General features: G+C 37.6%; 1 protein-coding gene across 3 annotated transcripts in view; it reads right to left on the bottom strand.

Annotated features, from left to right (window-relative positions):
* Window positions 1-16005, bottom strand: part of EFEMP1 (EGF containing fibulin extracellular matrix protein 1) — a 71034-nt gene that overhangs the window by 11478 nt on the left and 43551 nt on the right. For all 3 annotated transcript variants that reach the window (XM_027865219.1, XM_027865221.1, XM_027865220.1), the window contains 3 exons: window positions 6619-6741; window positions 2891-3010; window positions 1793-1912 (listed from right to left, as the gene is read on the bottom strand). In XM_027865219.1, the coding sequence (XP_027721020.1) occupies window positions 1793-1912; window positions 2891-3010; window positions 6619-6741 (363 nt within the window). The remainder of the gene's footprint in view (window positions 1-1792; window positions 1913-2890; window positions 3011-6618; window positions 6742-16005) is intronic.

Genomic DNA, 16005 nt, shown 5'->3' with positions numbered 1-16005 from the left:
AAGTTTAGATAAGACATACTACCCTCATGTAGCTCATGGAGGGGAATAAGACAAAGTCTAGAGACTTATACTGGGTGCTAATTTCATTACATTTTACTTTTATATATTTGAAGATGAGCAATAGAATGGAAATAAACACATAAATCTTTTAAGACACAAACAGAATTATACAATATGAGAAGCAAAGGCAAGTTTTAGCAAAAGCTAACAATATTAGCTGCTCTTCAGAGCACAAAGTGAATTGGATAGAATCTTTTCTGGGTATTGGGGGAGTTTCTAATCCAGAATGAACTAGTTAATAAATTATATCTATTTCCCTTGTTGTTGAGTAAGCAGTCTTAAAGCATACTTTAAAAAATTAAACTTCTCAGAAATTGGGTGAATTTGCCATAAAGATGATCTGAGGATTGACTAAAAAAGTCCCAACCCTGGCAGGGTGGGAAGGCCTGGCAAGCTTTGGGAAATGGCATGCTCAGGCCTGGAGGCAAGGAGTGCTTTGCATTTCTTTGTGGTGATGTCCCTCTCATTTGCTCAGAAGGGGCAAATGGCAAGTTCCAGGGAGCAACTCTTTTTCAGTCTGAAGTACAGTAGTCATGATGTGGGGCTTGCAGGGTGGGGCATGACCCTCATGGCCCCAAGTGAAACTTGGAGGATCCTTTGGGTGGAAAGGGATATGAAATGTAGATGATATCACCCTCAGGAAAATATCATGTCTTTTGAATTATACTTGTGGGACTTTGCACATGCATGCTCTTCAAGGGATAAGCCACTTTTCCTTCCCATATCAACTAAATAACAAAGAAATAAATCTCAGCTCAGTACCACCATGATTCTGGGTTATAGAAGACTCGGTCTTTGGAAACAGGCGATCACACAGTCCTACCTCTTCCTTTTACAAATGAGGAAACTGAGGCATTGATCAGTTAAGTCACAGAGAGAATGAAAAGTGTGTTTGATTTGGAGTGCTAAGATACAGATTTGAATCTTTCTACTCATTTCCTGTGTTTCCTGGGACAAATTGCTTCACTTCTCTGGACCTTAGTTTCCTTATCTGAAAAATGAGGGGACTGGACTAGATGACCTCTAAGGTCACTTTCACTTCTAAGACAATGGCACTATGACATAGGTAGTTAACAGTAGAATTTGGATCAGAACCCTGTAGGAACTAAGGTCCAAGAGTTGAAGGGACTTGATCACAGTCATATCACTGAATAAATGGTGGCAGGGATGGAACCATCTTGAATCCCTGTCTGGTACTCAGGTGCCTACATCACATTATTCTCTGATGGAAATTAAATGGCCTACTTGTCACCCATCATAAAACCATACTTATTTTGGTTTCTTCTGTTTCCTTTTGATAACTCATATTCCAACTCTGCTTCTACTTGTTATTCAGTCATTTTCAGTCATGTCCAACTCTTTGTGTCCCCATGTGGGGTTTTCTTGGCAAAGATACTGGAGTGGTTTGCTATTTCTTTCTCCAGTTCATTTTACAGATGAGGAAACTGAGGCAATCAGGGTTAAGTGACTTGTATAGGGTCATGCAGCTAGTAAGTGTCTGAGGCCAGATTTGAACTCAGGAATATGAGTCTTCCTGACCTCAGGCCTGGCACTTTATCCACTGCACTATCTACCTGCCCTAGTTTTATAGCTATACTCTATTAATTGGAATTCAAAGTTGAATTTCTTTGAGCAAAAATTCATTTCACAAAAGGTACAGGATTCCTTCCCACCTCCTGCCACCCCTACCCTTGTACTATTTATACTAGATGTGACTTGAGAAATAACTCACCTTCACAGTTGAGTCTGTCACTGCTTAACTCATATCCCTGGTTACACTGACAGATGAATGAACCAAGGATATTGTAGCATTGCTGAGCACACTGATTGCTGGCATCGCATTCATTGATATCTGAAAGGACAGGTTTCGTATCTTTAAACATATTTTCTTTCTTTGTACCAGTTGCATCAGCTGATGACAAGTGCTTGATTTCCCTAGCTGAATCCTTTGCCCTGCAGAAGCTCAATGGAGAACATCAATTTAGATTTCACAGCTGCTGGAACAATTTCAGATCAGGACTTTACATTCCTTTTTAGAAACACTGGAATCATTTTTCGAGGAATGACAGCTATTCTAACGTGTGATGAACCTTTCCAAAAACAATTTAGTGCTGCTATTAAACTGTACATTCCAGCATCTTTCTTTTTTCAGGTACAAAATGCCAAGTCTATAAATAATTGATATAAGAAACACACACTGATATGGTCTCTCAGCATGCCGTGGTGAAGATTTATCTGTGCTATTTATTACTTTTTAAATAGGTTCTGTTAAATTCCATTACAATTATAACATGGGCCTTTGAGACCCATACAGAGTTTTGCAATGCTCTGAGGCACTGAAAATATTGTGAAAAGACATTTTTCCCGTGCTAGATTCTTTCCATGTCATGCCAATCTTAAAATTGTGTGCCGTGACAGTGCATTCTGAAAAGAGAAGCAGCATGTGAGAATTGGAGGTGCTGTCAGTGGAAAGTTTATGTACATGAACTTGCAATAACCCCCAGTCCCTTTGGCACCTCCAACCCTTATTTCACACAATATTGACTAATTGGTGTGTGTACATCAACTGCTCTGTATTTTTTTTTTAATGCATACACAGAGGAGAAATAAAACCAAGAGTAAAAAATTTTCCATTCACATCTTGATATGTTTTGGAAAACAGATTGGTTATTGTCTTTTTTTGTTTGGGGATTTGCTTAAAGGATCCTGATGAAAACCAGTTCACTAAAACACATCAAACTGGAAATAACAATGCTGTTATTTGTCATGAACTTTTTTTGGAGACCTAAATAAGCGAAGGCGGCTGTTATCCCTTCCTGAGAAGGCTTACCTACACAGGTGTAGTTGTTTGCTGCCAACTGAAATCCAGCACTGCACTGGCAATAAAAGGAACCTGGTGTGTTCACACATCTTTGCTGGCAGTAAGGAGGGATGCTGCATTCATCTATGTCTATGGTATCACAGAACAAAAATATCATTACTCTGTCATATTCCCCAGTGGTTTGTGTTTAATGCCCCTAGTTTAAAAGTGTGAATGCAAATAAATCTCACGAAGTGGAAATTCAAAAACTTTTTTCCCTCTGTACCTGGTACTTTGGGGTATAGCTAACACTACCTTGAATACTCTGGTCTAAATTTCACCATGATATTAGGAAGGTGGGAGGATGTCTTTTCTTTCACTTATCATAAGCTTCTATGAAGAGCGATGAGTTATTTATGCAAATCAGTTATGAACAATATCGTGTGTACATAAAACTTAAAGAGAATACAATGATTACTTTCAAATATTAGTGTGTCATTTAGGGGGTTATATCTTTAGAATGCCTAAACATGAATAAGTTAAATGAGAATTCAAATTTCAGGGTGATACATTGGAAAAGATCCATGTCCAAGAACCTAGAAATCTAGGTTTTAAGCCCATCACTGAATATTTGGCAAGTCACTTAGCCTTTCAGTGCCTCAATTTCTTACTCTGTAAAATGGGGATAAAATTACACTTCAAAAATGTAGCACTACCTACTCTCCCTCCTGGGCCAAAAAAGAGTTATTTCTCCTCTTAGCTAATGCTAATACCTTTATCTCTCACCATCTTTTCAGGATTTTGGTCCAGAAGTCCTCTCTCTCACACACTGTTTTCAAACTCACTTCATTCCTATCTGCCAACAAAGATCTTCAGATCCCTTCCTTCGACCGTTATGCACCATCGAGCTGTCATCCTATTTCTCTCCTCTTCCACAGCTAAAATCCTTGGTAAAGTAGCCTCAATTGCTATCTTCACTGCTTCATCATGTACCCTTCTTCCAAAACCTCTTGAAATCTGGCTTTCACTCAGCCACTAAAATTTTCTTTTGAGGTGGCATAATGGATAGAGTATTGGACCTGACTCAGGAAGATCGGGTTCAAATCCTCCTTCAGACACTTACTAGCTTTGTGGCCCTGAGGAATTCACTTAAGCTCTTTTGGCTTTAGTTCTCTCATTGGTAAAATGGGGATAATCATAGCACCTACCTTTGAAGGCTTTTCTGGGGATCAAATGAGATAATACATAAAGTGTTTTGCAAACCTTAAAGGACAACCTAAGTACTAGCTATTATTATTTCTCAGGCTACCCATAATAATAACCAAGGCCAATGACCTTTTTCAAAGTCCTCATCCCCTTTGACTTCTGTAGTGTCTGATTCTTCTTATTTCCCCCTTCCCCCCAGACCCCAGATACCTTCTCTTCCCTTGGCTTCTGAGACACTAGGCTTTTCTGGTTCTCCTGCCTCTACCACCACTCTTTCTTTGTCTCTTTAGTTGTCTTCTCTTCCTCATCTTGATCTCTTGAGATGGGTATTCTTCAAGTTCTATCCTTGGACCTTCTTTATCTCTGTAATTGCTCATCTACTTCCCTGGTTTCACCTGTCACCGTTATGTAGATGCCACTGAAATATGAACATTCAGCTAAGATTTGTTTACCGAGCTCCAAAGTTTCAGTTCCGAATGCATTTTTAGCATTTCAAACTTAGATATCCAGAACTAAATTTATAAGCCTTCTCTCAAGCCTGCCTTTTCCTCTGCATTCATTATTTTTTGTCAGTGGCATCAATATTTATAAGCTCTCCCTTGGCATTGTCTTTGACTCTCTTTTCCTCTATCCCACCCCTCATCCTCTCATAGACGATAAATAATCTAAGCCCTATTGATTCTATCTCGGAAATATCTCTTTGCTCCCAAAGCTATACTGCCTACTTGTTATCACCTGCCTAGATTATTGACCAACAGGTCTCCCTACTGCCATTTTCTCTGTCCTTAAGTCAATCCATTTCCATCAATGCCAGATTAATTTTCCTTATGGTTAAGCCTGATCAGGCCATTCCTTTGGGCAAAACACTGCAATGGCTCTCAGTTGTCTACTGAGGAAAGTTATGCTCTTCTGTTTGGCATTCACGGTCACCTGCAATCTGGTACCATTCTATATTTATCTCTTATAATTCCCTTCCATGTATTATATGCTTCAGCCAAATTGCTCTACTGCCTTTTCCCATTGACATTTTCAAGGCTTTTTGCCCTTGACAACACTGTTCCCCACACTTGAAACCCCTTCTTTGAATTCTATCCATCATTTAAAAGTCTAACTCAAGTGCCACCTCTTCCATGACACATTCCCTTATTACCCTGTCAGTAATGACCTTTCCATTCTTATATTTCACTTAACACTTTTCTTGTACACTTTATATGCTGATAAAATCCTAGATTTAGAAATGCAAGAGACTTCAGAGGTCATCTATTCCAACCTCCTTATTTTAAAGATGGGTAAAGTGAAGCCTAGGAGGGTTAAGTGACTTGCTCATGGCATCATAAGCATTGAGAACCAGGACTCTAACCCAGGCCTTCTGATTCCAGTAGCAGGATACTTTCCACTCTACCATGATGTTTCTCATCTGTTATTTTGTATTTTAGATATTTAATTGTGTGTCATATTGTCTTACTAGACTGTCAGTTATTTAGTATTATGGATCACGTCTTCTCTAAGCATTATATCTACCTCAGATCCTAAGCGTGGTGCTTAGGACCTAGTAGGTATTTGATGGTATTTCCCAATATAAGTTTACATTAAAGCAATAGAGAGAAAGGTTAATATTTTCAGTAAAACATCTAATTAATTTAGAATTGTTTTATATGTAATTCATATTGAGTTTTTATGTCTCTGATACTACTATATGGTGGAGCTACCTGATGGTAAAAGAAATTTATACTGAGATCCTTTAAGTAATTAATCTTCAAGATGAACTTGTGTGATCTGAATTGAAATCTTTGATACGAGCTTGTGAAATTACTGAATTCCATCCTATTGTAAATAGTATTATAGGAAGGCTCCAGTGTGAATATCTAACTTTCACAGTAATTTGTTATTGTTACATTTGTGCATTGCTATTCCATGTGTTTTTGTGCCTTTTTAATGGATGTCAATAAGCATTTATTAAACACTTAATATGCACCAAACACTGCTAAGTGCTATGAATACAAAGAAAGGTAAAACACAGTCCCTGCTCTCAAGTAGTTTACAGTCTCTATTTGCTTTATTGTCAATATTTATTTTATGTCTTTGAGAAGACTGTATGCTCTTGAAAAGACTGTGAGTGATTTTTTTCTGTCTCTTCAGCAATAATGACTTTTATATATCATTTGTGTTCAATAAACTGTTGTTATTTGACAAAGAAAGAGGTGAACAAAAGTTGAGTCCCTGCTGATTTTTCAGACTGTCTTTTTCTAACCCTAAGGTTTAGCTAGCAAAGTCAAAGATTAGAGTCCAAGTAATGGCCAGGCACTTTCTTTAGCATTCAGGTTCAGGCTGGTGGCAGGAGAGTAGATAACATTTGTCAAGTACTTAATACAGTGTTTGGTATATAGTTAGGTGCTTAATAAAGGCTTGTGCTCTTCCCTTTCCCTCTCCTCTCCTCCCATCATTAGCTGTCATCTTTTATGAATATAGAGATGGTTTTTCATAAAAACCTATACACTTGAAACTAAAATGTCATCCAGAACCAGCATGCTTTATCCCACTAGAGTACTTACCAACACACTGATCTCCTCGCTTCTGATAACCAGGGCGACACTGACAGCTGAAAGATCCTCTTAAATTGATACAGACTTGGTCTGCCCTACAGTTATGAGTCCCTGTCGTGCATTCGTCGATGTCTTTCAAAAACAAATAGACATAGAGATGTAGTTTTAGCCAGCTGTGAAAGATATTGTTATTTCTATCTCTTTCTCTTGCAATTTTCTGTTTCCATTTTATTCAGAAGACATTGCTACTAGAAGGACTGGATAAAGAGCTCCAACACATTGGGTTGATCCTCCTTAAAGGACTTAAGGAAAGGCAGGGAGAAGTAATGAATGGCATGAGAAAGAATACTTGGAGGGACTGCAATATGCACCAATGGCAGGAATACCAAACAATGATGAAACCAAATGATCACTGTATAACTTAAGTAGCCCTCTTACTCAAGTTCTACTGAACTCTATCAATAGTCAAATTTTAATCTCACATTTTTACCAGTTTGTCTGTTTCCTGACCTGCAAATACTATTGCTATTTTTGCAAACTTCACAATTTGAATATAAAGAATAAAACCATTGCAAATTTCAAAATGAATTGAAACACATTTGGTTACATCCTAGTGGGGTACTACAGAGCGCTATAACTTAAATGTTTAATTTCTCAAAGCTTCCTGGTTTTTCTAACAAAATAACTTAAAATGTCAGATTGTGTACCCCCCCCTTCTAATATCCATACATGTGTGAAAATCTCATGTTAGGCCTATTACAAGAGAAAAGGACAGAAATTTTTTTTAACTTCAGATCTAAGACATGATGCAGTTACTTGGAAAAATTTCAATTTGAGCTTAAAGCATGACTTTTGTGTGTATTTCTGGGTGTGTATACATATATGTATATTCACATGTACTATCTACTGTAATATGTATCCTAATATATATGATCTTGGCAATTTACACAATTTAATTTCAGTTTCTTTTTCTATATCATCAAACCATTACTTTGAATGATCTTTATTGTAAAGTTGTAAATGAAAGGATTATGCAATCTTTCAGCAACTGGAGATGGTAAACTACATCAACAAATGCCTCAAAACTTGTGATTTCTAGTTGACAAATATCTTAGCCGAACTGGCTGTTTATACAAGTACTGGGGATTTCAGAACATCACAGTGGCAGACCCTGGGTGGTGCTTTGGAAAAAAATGATGGATTCTTTTATGTACTAAATGAGAATGATTTTGACCACATGAGTCAGTAGAAAATAGACCATTAACAATGTGAATTTAATTCTCAATGCTTGCCTCCCCCCGAGCACATAGAAAGTATACAGATATTTTAAGAACACATCTTAAATCTGGCTGGTTTAAATATGGTTCAGACTTTACTATAGACTTGTCTTTCACATGTCTATGTGGATTACTAAAGCATAAATATCTTCCTGAGTTGCCCCATTCGGCCAATGGAACAGCTTGAGTTCAGGCAGAGGGTAGGCTTTTCAGACATCAGTTCAAACTGACTGGACATTGAAATGATATGACAGGTTCTTTCCCTGAGGAAAAGGGAGGGGCAGGTGCTAATAGACAAGTGTATACGTCCACCTGTTTCATATCAACTCTCAAAAGATTAACTTTTAACCTTGCATTGGGCTTGTGAAAATGCCCTGTCAGATTCTTATTTTAATGAAAATTCTACTGCTAGATAAATATACTTGACAGACAAATATATACCAATGTGACACCTATGGACACGTACTGACATATTCCTCTGAATGTATTGTAAAATTCCTTGGCTGTTCAACAGTCTCCTGAGAGGCAGTAATTACCAGCTTTTTTTTTTTTTTTTTTTTTTTTTTGCTATGGATTGTGCCAGAGGTGGAGCCTACCTCCTCTTGGAAATCTGTGCAATCTTTATGCCTTCTATTATATTCTCGTTTGCAGCTGATGAAAACATTCCTGTAGGGATTTCTTCAGTACTTTATGACTTTCTCATGCAAAATGACTGCAGGATTCCTATTGTTTTAGGTCAAGAAACTTTGCCAGGACTTACAGTGATAACTGCCCTTAGAGATACTGAAATGTTAGATTCAGATATGGCAAGATTCCCCATTTAGCAAGTGCTGGCTGTTAATTATGGATTTGTGTTTTGTATTGCTCCATTTTCTAAGGAAACCTCAAAATGACTGATACTTTTCCAAGACTTCTCTATTCATAATGTCTCCACCCCATTCATATTTTTTATATATTGGGACCCTCCTATATTTCCATTTATTTTGTATTCCAAAATCTTTGATAAAACTGATTGAGATTTTGAGTTTTCTTGTGAGGTAAATTTAGAATTAATTAGCTTTCATAAATAAAATCAGTGCGGCTTAAACTTTTTACTTCCTGAATACTATGTCCATTCATCTCTCAGGAAGTACATTTAGTAGGCAAGGATTTGATATTAGATAAACACTACTAGTGTTAACTGAAGTCACTTAGAATTCACTAAAGTATATGCCTCTACTCACTCCTTCCTTCTCCCCCTCTAATCCCATAATAAATCAGGAATATGAGGTCCTTGAGGGAGGTGTTTCATTTTGTCTTTGCATCCCCAGTGTAGTGATATCCATGCATTCTTCAGCCTCTGTAACCAGTACTTTTCTTTCTATAGGCAGCAACATTGGAGAAGTTACTCCAGGGTTTAGGAAGCAGCTTTAAGCAACAAGATCTTGCTCTCAGCAAACAAACTAATTACTCAGAAAGATTAAAACAAAATGCATCAAAGTTAAATTGTTAAAAAAAAATCCTCTGTCATTTTAAAAGAAGGATGTATGGAATAGAGCAGTAGTGACAAATTTAGAAAGAAACGAGGGTCACTAAATTGTAGAGTATATAAGCATCCCTGAGGGGTCACGTATTGACTTATAAACCATACATGTTTATATATTTCTTTGTTTTTTATTAATACATCAACATATTAAAATCAGATAGGAATTATGGTTTGGTCTGGCTCAGGTCACACTAGAGAGTATTGTAGGCTACATGCAGCGCACGGGCTAAGTGACACCTCTGTGATATAATAGGATTGTTCCTGTAACACTTCTGAATGCTTACTGAGCACCATGGGTACTAGGTATACAGGGTATCAATGAATCATTAACTCTGTCAATTCTTTCTTCTACTTATTCTTGCCTTGGCTCATGCTGTTTCCTTAGACCCAAATGCCCTTCCTTATTCTCACAGCTTATTTCAATATTTATTTGCTGTATTGGGTGTACCCCCTAACTCACAGGATAGGTTCCCCAGAGAATAGTTATACTGTATTCAAGGTACTCTGTTAGTCTATATTCTTAAAGCTAAGCTCATGAACCCTCACCAATGTGTTTACCTTTAATAGTCAGAGGACACAATGAGTTCAAAGCAAAGGTATTCACTGAAAAAGTAGGGCAAGAAAAACAGAAAAAAAACATCTCTCCTATTAATCTTGGGTGTCCTCTCCCACAAATATACTCAGGATGAGTACAGAGAACAGATGCACATAAAGGTTACATAAAGGAGTAGAAAGGCATGTATGTGGCCAGTATGTACCTGGGAGGGGCAACTCCTATTCTTATGCCGTGGGAACTCTAATATCTTTACAATGACTGCTTCTTGCTGACCTTGGTTTCCAGTGTCCAATAGATGCTGCTCAACTGATTGCTGCCAGACATTGCCGCATTGCATCCTGCAGGATGTTGCCTGGCTGGATGCTGCCAGATGCTGCTCAGCTGTGGTTTCCACTGCTTCCAACATCTGGTGAAGTTGAAATGTTTGGACAACTTACTGGGAAGTTCTTTTAGAAAGAGCAGGAACTTTTATCTGGTTTTGTGTTCCAATCAGGACACTGCCCAGGACCATGAGGATTATTGTCTTCTTTCTCTGAGGAGCAGAATGCTCCTCCCTCTTTAGAAGATACGGTGCCTGAGCTTAGGAATTCTTGAGCTTGGAGTTACCTATGAAATAGCTTTTAAAGTCGGTATTGTCTTGGAGGTGGCATGGAACACTGCATAGAGTGCTAGACTTGAGTCAAGAATGCTCCAATTCAAATCCCACCTCAGACACTTACTCCTGTGTGATTTTTGGAAAGTCCGTTATGCTTTCTCAGTTTCCTCATCTGGAAAATGAGGGGACAGAACTCAAGGACCTCTAATGTCCCTGCCAGCTCTAAATATATGTGATGTCATGATCACAGGATTAATCATACATTCTGAGAAATATAGAATGAAAAGTGTAAGCAGAAGTGGAAATCATGGAAGGTTTCTTGAGGAATTGAATTTTGGATTGGATTTTGAAGGTCTGGTTTGTTATAGAAGAGTAGGGAGGAGATTCCTAGCAGAGGGAATGGTCCACACAGAACAGAGGGCCAAGAACATATAGGTCTTCTGTGGAGAATGGTAATTAGATTGAGCTGGCTGAAACAAATAGTCCATGTAAAGAAGACATGAGGTCAGGTGGTAGAAGGCTTGGAAGGTCAAGCAAAGGGCTGTGGCTTGGATATATAATAACCGAGTACAGAGACTGAAATCAGCTACAAAACACTTAGAATAGTGCAACTCCATAAAATGTTATAAAACACAAGTCAAGCCACATTTCCTTATTCTAATACCTGAAATATAGTTAATAGTCATAGTTACCGATTCCCCATTTTCCAGAAATGTGACCACCTCTTCCCTTTCTTCAGTGGTACACTGAGGTGTATACAATATACACTGTAGTGTCCCTATTGCTGATCTTGGCAACACAATCTTCAGTTCTGAGTCATCAGTTGCCTCAAATAAACCCGTCTGACCTATGCTTTGCTTTCCCTTTCAGACTCTTTGAAACACTGACCCTCGTGCCTTTCCTCTCTTGATTGTTTCCTATTTATCCTGTAGGTATATAGCTTGTTTGTATGTCTATTTGCATATTGTCCCCCCACAAAATGAACTCCTTGAGAGCACGGGCTATCTTTTGCCTTTCTTTGTATCCTCAATGCTTAGCACAGTGCCTGGCACATAGTAGGTGCTTAATAAATGCTTGTTGACTGTTTCAAGGCATTATATATTTTGGTTTCTCTCAGAGCTTAATGGGGACAATTGTGTCCCCATTTCACCTATGTCCATTCAGACCTTGCTTAGTTTCTCATTTTCTAAACCATGAGTTTGGCAATTTCTCCTGATTCTGTGACTCACATTTCCCAAACCCCTGACTCATGCTGCTTGCTCTCTGTCTTATGCAACATTTTAATCTCTGCAATGTTCTTTCCACAACTTGATAACTGCACTGCACATGGGCATTTCGGTGAGTTTTCACCAGTGCAAGAATTAACTTCACTGGAAACATTTCTGTAAAGCTCCCCCCAGGGCCTTTTTTTGATTTATGAAGATCCTCAGTGTTGGATGTGTATTAAAATGGAATAATTCATGATCACTTTTTTGAGACATTATAGAACAAAGGTAAAAGGAGTACTGAGAAGCAGGGGACTTGAATTCTTTATGGCTTGGCTTTTCATTGTGTAGTCTTTGGCAGGAATTCCAATATTTTCCCCCCTCTCTCTCCCTATCTATAAAGTGGACATTATGTCTACCCCAGCCCCTTTCATAATGATCATGGAAAGATTATAAAACAAACAAACACCACTTTCCTGTAGGACAAAGACCGTATCTTTGGCATATTCTGAGTGGGGGTATAGTACCGGGAACAATGTTGATGTTTTACAATTTTTATTTAATGGAGATTTTTTTTTTGAAATCCTGGAAACTGCCAGGTGTTTCTTGATCTGTATGTATTTAAAAACTTCAATTTGTGCTTGGTTTCCAACTGGGGCCCTTTAACATTGGGAACATATGAGAGGAAATGGCAGGAAGGATTTATATTTGATATAAATAACAACTATCTAAATGTCTAGTGAGTATCAGACACAACACTTATAGTTGGTCCTTCTTTAGAATATTTTGAGATTTGAATCTATGCCAATCTGTCTGGGATGGTTTAGGCACAGTTCTCTCCTGGGGAGAGGGGGCTGAATTAGTTTGACCTCTAGGGCAGTGGTGTCAAATTCACATAGAAATGGAGGCTGTGTTCTGTGCCAATGGAGGAAGTATACAGACTGACAAAATCCCAGATGACTGGATAGCAACAGTTCTTATATTCTGAAATTGATTTTAAGATTCTTGAGGATTGGGATTATAGGTATCACAGAGCTTTTCTGGTATCACCACATAGTACCTATGCCCTATACACAGATGCTATGTAAATATTGCTGAATAATTGAATGAAGGGAAGGCCTCAGAGCTCCCTAATGTCATCTCATGTACATAGAGCTCTCTTGAGATGTATCTTCAGAAAATCAGTTTAGGGAATGTCTAGCTTTCTTGCATTGATAAATCTGTCCTCACTTGTATAACCTCTAGCTTCATTATCTACCTATCCTTAAAAGTCTACTTCTTGCCTAATGTTGTTTAGAATTCATTTGATTTGTTTTCACAGATGTGTTGGCTTATTTCCAAATATTCCAAATATTTTAACTTTTTTATTTTCTAATTAAATACTCTCAGCTTAATCTGATTTTTGCAACAGTCATTTCATTATCTCAATTCTTTAATGGCTCTCTAAATAGTCATGCTCCTTAAATATAGTTAATGAAACAAAGACTCTTTATAAAGGTAGCAGTTTAGATGTCAGTAAATAGGGAACTGGGCCTGCAGTTAGGAAGACCTAAGTTAAAATCTAGCCTGAGACAATTACTAGCTGTGTGACCCTGGGAAAGTCACTGAACATATTTGCCTCAGTTTCCTCAGTTGTAAAAAAAGCAGATAATAATAGCACCCACCTCCCAGGGTTGCTGTAAGGATTAAATTAGATGATATCTGTAGAGTGCTTAGCATAGTGCTTGGCACGTAGTAGATGCTTAATGCACACTTATTCTCTTTCCCCTATGGAATAATCTTGGGTACGGTACATTTGTAAACTTTTCTTAATATTTTTAAAAACTATCTTCATTGTCATGATTCTTTAAAAAAGTTGAATGCTTTAAATAAACTTAAATGCATAATTCCTTCTCGATGACGATTTGACATCAAATCAGCAATTCAACAAGCATTTAAATGTCAATGGGCTAGGCACTGATATAATACAAAGGAAATATTTCTAAAGCGCTTGTTATTCAAATTCAAACTCAACAAACCTTTATTAGTTAGAATTCATTCAGTCTCATCATACAGTAATAGCGCATCTAATTGGAATATAGCTGGAAACCACTAGGTAAACACAAGAGTTCTTATGAAGCAAAAATGGAGATCAAATGATATATAACTGAGAACTTCACTTAAAAGATAACCTATTAGGCTCTTGCTCAGAGATTATTTACTCTTACTTTTTTCACACATTTCTAATGAATCTGGTAATCTGATTTTAAAGTCCACAAAGACTTAGAAATAGCAAAATTGACAGGGAGACAGAAGTTGCTATAGGGATGCATTCAAGAAATAAGAGCTGACAGCAAGAGGAGAAAAAGAAAAACTATAAAGAGAAGACACGAGAATTCAAAATACATGGCAATCGGGGCCCATTTGCTGTAGGGTCAAAGAACCTTACATAGCCGGAAGTTCTAAAAGGCAGTACTTTATTACAGTCATAATCACTAATGCTCATAATGATGACGAGTCACGAAGAAAAGGTTTAACTATATTCAATACACTCTGTTTAAGAAGGCTTGGTTAAAAAAAAAAAAGAAGGCTTGGTTGAATGTGGTGCATTTCAAAAATGCATTTATAGGTGGTGAAAATAAAATAATGTTTGGTACTTCATGGGGATAAAGCTTGAACTCTGGAAAACTCTACTACCTAGAACAACTCACTCCTTGAGGATTCCAGAGAAATGTATCGCTCTTCTCATTTGTCCTATTTTTCCTTACGAAGGTTGTTACTTTGTAGTTTTTTGGTTCCTCCCTTGATCCTTCCTTTCATATTAGAATAACATTCATAATGTTCCAAGTTTTCTGGGTTCCCTCCCCAATCCTCAGCCAATTATCAACGATTTCTGTCAAAGACTTTTTATTTTCCTTGCTTCTTCCTTCACAATACTGGAATCAAATTAATCTGGGCCTTCTGCCCAGTCCAAGTTAGCTTTTTCACCCTTCTGAAATAATCGGCTAGAATTTATCCATGCTAAACTGTCACGGGAGGGAAAGTGAATGTCAATATTAGGTAACAGAAGAAAACTATCTTTACTGATGTCCAACAAGAGGTTAATAGCTCCAGTTGCTTATCAGTTCTGCAAAAAGAGATGGTAAATAATTCATTGTGCCCTAAATTAAAAACAAAAATCTTTCCCAAATTCAACAAATAGCACTCCAAAGTCCTTTCAGTGTTCCCGTTTTAAACAATGGGACTTAAGTCTTTGCACAAACTGCCAAGTCAACTGTCCTGGATTTCATAACGGAATAATATGCTGTCATTCATATGTAAAAATGATGCTACTGCATGTGTTTTTAGTTGCTTTTTCCAGTAACCCTCTCTTGACTTGTCTCCCCTGTGACTAGGGGCACACATCTGTGAAATGGTCAGATGGGGGTTAGAGGTGTGGTCTATGGCTGTGGAAGAGAGAAAAGTTAAGTGGCTCACATGGAAATTGATTCCATGACTCATCAGTACCATTCATTAAACACGTGAGCCAATTAGCCAGAGACTTTTACAAAAGTGAGCAAAGAAACAAGGGCCCTAATGATCATTCTTTGGTTGCCTGCACACTACCAAAGTAGATACTCCACGATACAGTTTATAGAGAATAGAGCATTCTGTAAAGAAGGAAATTAACTTCAGGGATATATCCTGGAATTTTTATAACTGATCTATTTATTCATGTAGAGCTTCCCTGTTTCAGTTTTTAAAAAGGAGGAAAAGATGACCCCAGAAATGATATTTAAATTTGATACTTTTTTTTTAGGCAATTGGGGTTAAGTGACTTGCCCAGGGTCACACAGCTAGTAAGTGTCAAGTGTTTGGTCTGAGGCCTAATTTGAACTCAGGTCCCCCTGACTTCAGGGCTGGTGCTCTATCCACTGTGCCACCTAGTTGCCCCTAAATTTGATACTTTGAAAGACAGTGGGACAAATAAACAATCTGCCACCACTTGGAGGAAAAGAATGTTCAATGAAGCAAACATCATTGCTTTTGTGAAAATTAAATAATGTCAGACCAAGTTAATCACTCCCATTTTCATCACTGCACCAGATTCCAGAAGCTTTTGGCCAGACTATTAAATAGAGATATGCTACTTAATTTACTTATAGGAAACAGTATTGACTTTGGTAATTTTTCTCTAAATTTCTGTTGGCTTCCCAATATCTTCTAAATAAGACTCAAATATGTGGTTGTTCCTTTCTGAGCTTTCTACCATTGTTTGT

Source organism: Vombatus ursinus, unplaced genomic scaffold, assembly GCF_900497805.2.
Source record: "Vombatus ursinus unplaced genomic scaffold, bare-nosed wombat genome assembly UNPS02014778.1, whole genome shotgun sequence".
NCBI classification, from domain to species: Eukaryota; Metazoa; Chordata; class Mammalia; order Diprotodontia; family Vombatidae; genus Vombatus; species Vombatus ursinus.
The sequence above is the reverse complement of the archived record's forward strand: the minus strand, read 5'-3'. Positions and strand labels throughout refer to the sequence as shown.